The sequence below is a fragment of the Parasteatoda tepidariorum genome, chromosome X1, assembly GCF_043381705.1.
Source record: "Parasteatoda tepidariorum isolate YZ-2023 chromosome X1, CAS_Ptep_4.0, whole genome shotgun sequence".
Classification (NCBI taxonomy): domain Eukaryota; kingdom Metazoa; phylum Arthropoda; class Arachnida; order Araneae; family Theridiidae; genus Parasteatoda; species Parasteatoda tepidariorum.
The window spans coordinates 820,035-826,784 of record NC_092214.1 but is presented as its reverse complement, the minus strand read 5'-3'; the positions used below and the strand labels follow the sequence as shown (position 1 = coordinate 826,784).

Here is a 6,750-nt window from a genome sequence, read left to right as displayed (position 1 = left end):
AATCAACATTTTTTCTGCAACTTTCATGTGACGCAATTTCTCACTGGACACGGCAACTTCAAGGCATATTTGAAAAGATTTGGCTTAAGTTCCAGTGATCTGTGTGATTGCAATATTGGAGGAACACAAGACGTTGAGCATTTTATTGTAAAATGCTCACATTTTGAGAAAAATAGAAAAAACTTAATAATTGCCTTAAAGTCGCTCAATATTAACTATCCCCCTCCTCTTCGCACTTTTGTGGGAAACAAAACCGTCTTCAAACTTTTCTGCAAATTCATTGATTCAGTTTTTAATGCAATCTTATAAATCAGTTTGTTTTATGTACTATTTTTATTTTTCCTGTTCTCATCCTTTTTGCAAATGTTTTTTTTTATTATTTTACTTTTTTTTAACTTTTATTATTATTATTATTTTTTTTTCTCCCTAATTTTTCATGCCCTTTTAGTATGTATATCTGTTTAAATATCCTACATTGTTTGATACCATACTTACGTCTGTAAGCCTCGTGTTGTACTTTTTCAGTGGTGCACGAGGAATCTTTTTGTTATTGAATAAAAAAAAATATATATAAGTTTTGTATTTTTTTTTTTAGCTTTTAAGCCTTTTGCGCTGATTGTCTCTTATAGATTCCAGCATGAAAGGCTAGCATTTCAAAGTAGACATGCAGATGTGCTAGTGCTTTCATAATCACATATTTGTGACAGTGTTCTGGTACATTTTAAAAACTATCATTTTTGGCAAAAGATGGCATTGCAAGTCCATTACATTTGAGATATATGTAGATTTGACCTTCTACTTGAAATGAGACACATACTCATTGTTTTTTATTGTAAACAAGAGGGGTAAGGAATACTTCTGAATCACATGTTTAATGATGATTCTTTAAAATGAGAATGTGGCATTGTTTACAGTAAGTGGAAGAGTTTTATTTTCTCCATCCACTGCATTTTCTACTTCCATTGGAAAAGTACTAAACATATTACCTGAAATACATGCTTCAAAATTTTAAATATGTGAAAATATTTGCATTTATTGCAAAAAAAAACTTACAGAATCAGTTTGGGCATTATTTTCTTTATTTGCTGAATTTTCATCTTGGGCATCCTAAGAATTAGATACAACTGTTTTAAAACATTTAAATGCAAAATTATCACACAAATTTTATGAACTAATTTTGTTTTATATATATATTCAATAGCATCATTTGTAATTAAAAGATGGAAAAGTTATAGGAACAATAAAAATAATCAATAAAATTTTGATCTTTTTTCTTTCTGATAAGTGTATTATAATATCTTACTTTTTAAAAGTTACTATGCTGTGTAACTCAACCCTTTTATACTTAAACTGTTTTAAGTTTATTTTTATGTATTATATTGGTTAAAGAAATCATGCCTTACAAAAAAAAATTTTTTATTTTCAAATAATAAGAAATTAGAAAAAGTAAAGTGCAAAAAATTCCCTTATGATGCAGTTCATGATGTTTCTGAATAAGAGTTATGTTGTTTATATTTTTTTTCAAGTGATATTAGATAATTTTTATGTGTAGAGAGGGCTCTGGAATAGGGATAGAAAGAAAGAAAAATATTCTACAGATTAAAAAAAAAAAGATATTTTAGTTAACATATTAAGGACAGTGATATTGAGTTCAATGTGTTGCTAGAGGTATCGAAGTTATAATGTATGGCACACAATAAATGAAGAGGGTAAGAAAAGTGGAATGTTAGATCGTTTATGATGGCTTTATATGATTAGCATACTAATAACTACGTAATACAGTGTGAAGAAATGTGTGAAGATGAAAAAAATGAATGATATAGATTATTGGTAAAGTAAAGCATAATCATGACTACTAATGGGCCATACAGAAGATACAAAGTTTTTGAATCTGACATAGATGTAAAGTGTAGACATTTTGGAATGTTGAAAAGCAATTAAACATAGAATTAACTTTCTTATGTATGTTTTTATCACACAGGTAATATTTTTATGAGTGTATTGTGTTTAAGGTTAAAAATAATGTATTTAAAAATAGACTATAAAAGCAACAAAAAATAAATGCAATTTAAAGGGTAGTAAAATAGATATGAAAATACTAATTTGCTAGTGGTATGGTAGATGTAATGTGAGACAGTTATTGCTGATCTTACATGAGTAGTATTTATGTGATATAATATATTGTGAAGAAATGTGTGAGGATGAAAGAAATGAATTAGAGAGATTATTGGTTAAGCATAAACATAAAATTAAGTCATAACAAAATAATAAAAAAAGAAGAAAAAAAAGAAAAAGAAAAATTAAAAAAATATTATACAAATAATTTGTATTTAATTGAAATTAAATCATATTTAATCAAATGACGAACGTTTTTAGGAATAGAAGGGGAAAAAACGAAAAAGAAAAAAAAGAAAAAAAGGCAATACCGTAAACCGGGGCGAGTCAACCCATTTTTTCAGATTGTCAACTTTCAAGTGGTCAAACTTTTGTAAATATTAAAGAAAAAAGGCTTTTAATAGGTGTTTCGGAATCGCTATTTATCCCACTTTAAAGCTGGGAAATCGATTTTAGAAAATATTAACAGTTACGCTGTTACTGTATATTTTTATAGAACTGCTGACAAATCTCTCGTATGGGGCGAGTCTACCCATTCTACTAAAATGAATGTTAACATTGTAAATAATCAAATTTTACTATTAAATTGTTATTTTAGTTACTATATAGGATATTTATGAAGTAAAATTCATAACTTTATTATATATTCCATTTTTTTATTCATAAAATAACACAAATTGAGTATTTGATCGATTATCACATTTTGATCACAGTTTTGTTTTTATAATCATTAACATTATAAAATAACATTTTTTTCTGATTATTGTTGATAAAAATAAATTAAAATTAATATAAATTTACAATTAAATAATTAATAAATAATAATAATTAAAGATTATTAACAAAATCGAAATTCAAACATTGGGAATCATGAAAAATCCTTTTCCCATTCTTTTGGGAGGTAATAATAATTTATAAATAATAATTTATTTAACTTGCATTAAATAAAAAAAGTTAATTTTGTAATATAAAAATTGAAAAAATAGGTAAAATAAACATATTTTATATTTACATTTATATTTAACCTATAAATTTTCTTATTAATGATAAATTTATCAATGCAGAATTAAAATAATATACTCAAATTCATTTAAAATGACTTAATTTTAATATAAACAAAGTTCTAAATCATATTATTATGCTTTATTAAAACTAAATACGAATGGGTAGACTCGCCCCGCGAATTCTGGCTTTTTGTTTACAACAGCAAAACTTACATTCTTTTTGTTTTTTTTCATATAAAATTAATGTAATCTTAGTCTTAGATAAGTTTATCACTTAACCAAAGTGAAAATAGTAATAATAATAATATACTTACGGAGCACCAACTAAAAGTTTGCTGATTTTCAATACAAATCTCTCAAAAGACGTTTGAACAGGTCGGTTAAAAAGACACCAAATAAATAAAAACGGATCAAACTACTACAGCGCCATCTTCCTTAGAGTCCTAACTAAGTCCTCTGTCGGTAAAATTTTTTTTATTTGCAATTTAAAATAGTGAAAATTAAATAAAACTAAAATGGGTAGACTCGCCCCGGTTTACGGTATATCATTTTTTTAAAAAAAGAAGAAAAAAAATAATCATAAATTTGATGGATAAATAGATAGAAAATATAAATTAGGATGATTGTTAAACCACAACATTAATAAAAATACTTATTAAAAAATTTATTTTGATGGTAAATACCAAACCAACACAAAAAGAAGCTACAGGGTGGCTACAAAATACTATTACAAATATTGAATAATTTTATTGTACAGATATTAAAGAGAAGATGATAAATACACAATTATGATGAGCACTATAAATGGAAGTTTACCCTAAAAAATATTTATTCGAATCGACCACCATCTACATCAATCAGTAAAGATAATCTCTTACTCCATTGTCCGATGCCGGCACATATTTATTATTTGTCCCATTCACGCAATCAAGAAGCTCTGAAAGTGTTCAAATTTCTGTGCTGCTTAGCATTAACTATAAACTAGAATTCCCTAAACACAATAGTCTAGAGGATTGAGATCCAGTGAAGAAGGGGGCCAACTGTTCTGGCTTGATAAATTTTGAACAATTGACATGGAGTCAAGCCTGTGTTGTTTTAGCTCGGTGTTACAGTGCAGAATCTTGCTGAAATATCCAATAAATTTTGGGATACAATCTATCAGCACGTGGCAATAATACAATCTATCAGCACGTGGTTTTTAAAAATTAATTTAAGAGCCCTCTATAAACTTTACAGGAAGTCAAAATTCAAATATTGTTCTAAATATTCGAACATTATCTTAAACACTATTGTAAAGTTATTTTAACATGCCTTTATTTTTTTATAAACCATTTTTTTCTCTGTGAAACTTTTTTTTGTATGATCTAATAGAAAATGTTCTCAAAATGAAAATAACTTTTAGTGCTAGTACTGTTAAGTGCGTGTTTTTATTAAATTCAAGTTGAAATTCAACTAAAGACAATGATTTTTAAATTTGGGTACTATTTTAAGCCCAAGATTTTACAATAGCAAAATTATTTTTGAATATATGGGGAAAAATATATCGAAATTTACCAGTCATAAACAATTTTTATTTTTAGTGGCAATTTTTGAAAATATTTTCTTACTTATCATATTTTTGTGTTGATTTTTTAATATAATTTTCACAAATTATGTCTAAAATTTCCCAAAATAGGTACCCTCAAAAAAACTTAGACAGATCCTTGAAATGCTTTGATTTAAGCAAAAATCGTCTGCACTTATAGAAAGTGCCACTAACAGGAATAGTGAGAGACAAATTGTTTTACTAAACAATTAAAATTAATGCCTTTTCTTAGTGTCACAGTATTTAGTAGCCACCTGTTGAAAATATTAAATTATGTTACTCATTTAAAGAAGTTAAGCAAAATTATAATTAACTAAAGATTTATTAAGCATCCCAAACTGACTAATATAAAACAAAATTAATCATTAAAAATGCAATATATTTCATACCCAGTTATAAATAAAATAAAAAGATAAAATACAAGAAAAACTTATTAATCAAATTAAATAACAACAATACTTAAAAATTACCAAATGAGAATGATAATTAAAAGCGCTAACAAATATTAAAGCCCTGGACAAGGCAGGATATAATGAAATCAATTAAAAAAAATATCCATCTTAAAACTCATGAATAAGAATAACTAATTTATTGTGTATAAAATTTATTGCAAAGTGATAAAAAACAGAGAGGGGAAAAAAAGAAAAACTCAAAACATAGTGGAATCAAAAATGTATCACTTGTAAAATGAGAAAACTGCAATATGCCTCATAAAATAATCGTCTGCTTTAAGGAATAAATAATTGTATGGTTAAGTATAAATTAAATATCTTCTGCTTTTATTTATTAAAAGAAACAATTTCTAACGAAAGCAGATTTGATTTTTCGCATCAGGCAAAACTTGTAGAATGAAAATGGAGTAAAATCCCAAAATTTTTTAGGATGTCAAATTCCCAATTTTGGGGTAAAATTAAAATTTTCTCTGAAAACTCCCTGACTTTTTTTCTATTATCATTTTCCCTGACAATTCTCAGTTTTCGCGATATTCCCAATGCTTACAAACCCTGATCATAGAAAATTCTAAATAAATAACAAACTTACGTCACTATCTAGGTAAACAACACCAGTGGAACGTCTTTTAGGTCGCCTTCTCCTCTGAATGGCAGCTTGTGTACCCAAAGATGATCTACTCTCTGAAGGACCTTCAAAGAATAAATAAAAAAATTAAATGTTTTTAAACGTCATCACTTAGAATGGATTACTAAACCATTTTACTGAAACAATCACAATGTTTGCATTAATTATTTCACCATGTGGTTTTCAAACATCATAAGACAATTATAAGCCACTTACCATGTATTTTGTATAAGTGAACCTGATGCTGCAAAACTGATACTTTGTTTTAAAAAAATTTCTCTTTTTATCAAAACTAGATTTATCAGAAAAAAAAACCATATGATGAAAAAATAGAGGAAAAGAAATGGTTCTTTTTTTTTTATCTTACCATGCAATACAAAAGTTAATTTTAAAATAAACTCTAACAAAAAAACTATTATGCTCACTGAATGAAAGCATAAAAAATATATAAAACAGAGATTTATACATACTCCAGTTTGGTAAAAACATTATTTCTGGGTCATTGCCAAGTAAAGGATATAGTTGATAAAAGGGTAGATAAAAGGTGATAGGAGGTGATAAAAGGAAATGATAAAAGGGTGGATATGTACGATAATGAACATCTACACATTTTTACTGCCTACAAAGAAAACCGCATGTACTATAACTAAAATACAAAATTATAATGTCATTTAAGTATCAAAATTAGAAAAATGTGTGGAACTGGCCGAAAAACAAAAAACAATTGCTAAAAAAATTAATAAATTATGTGGATTTACAATAGAATTGTACTATCTTAACCCTTCTATGGACACCAGCATATGGAGAAAATGTCCTTCTCAAGGTCTACAGGCTCAGAGCTTACACGCACTTATAAGAGAATAACATATCGAGATCATGTCTGTTGTCCTAAAGGGGTTAAATTCGAAATACGCAGGCTAGAATAATATCGGATAAAAAAAAAACTTTAAAGTTCTCTTAAAAAAGGAA

At 26.8% G+C, this 6,750-nt stretch overlaps 1 protein-coding gene across 7 annotated transcripts in view; it reads right to left on the bottom strand.

The window, feature by feature from the left end:
• The window catches only part of LOC107455797 (protein phosphatase 1 regulatory subunit 12B), a 173,510-nt gene that overhangs the window by 75,804 nt on the left and 90,956 nt on the right, over positions 1-6,750 (bottom strand). For all 7 annotated transcript variants that reach the window (XM_071187599.1, XM_071187598.1, XM_071187601.1 and 4 more), the window contains 2 exons: positions 5,746-5,846; positions 1,054-1,107 (listed from right to left, as the gene is read on the bottom strand). In XM_071187599.1, coding sequence (XP_071043700.1) covers positions 1,054-1,107; positions 5,746-5,846 — 155 coding nt within the window. The remainder of the gene's footprint in view (positions 1-1,053; positions 1,108-5,745; positions 5,847-6,750) is intronic.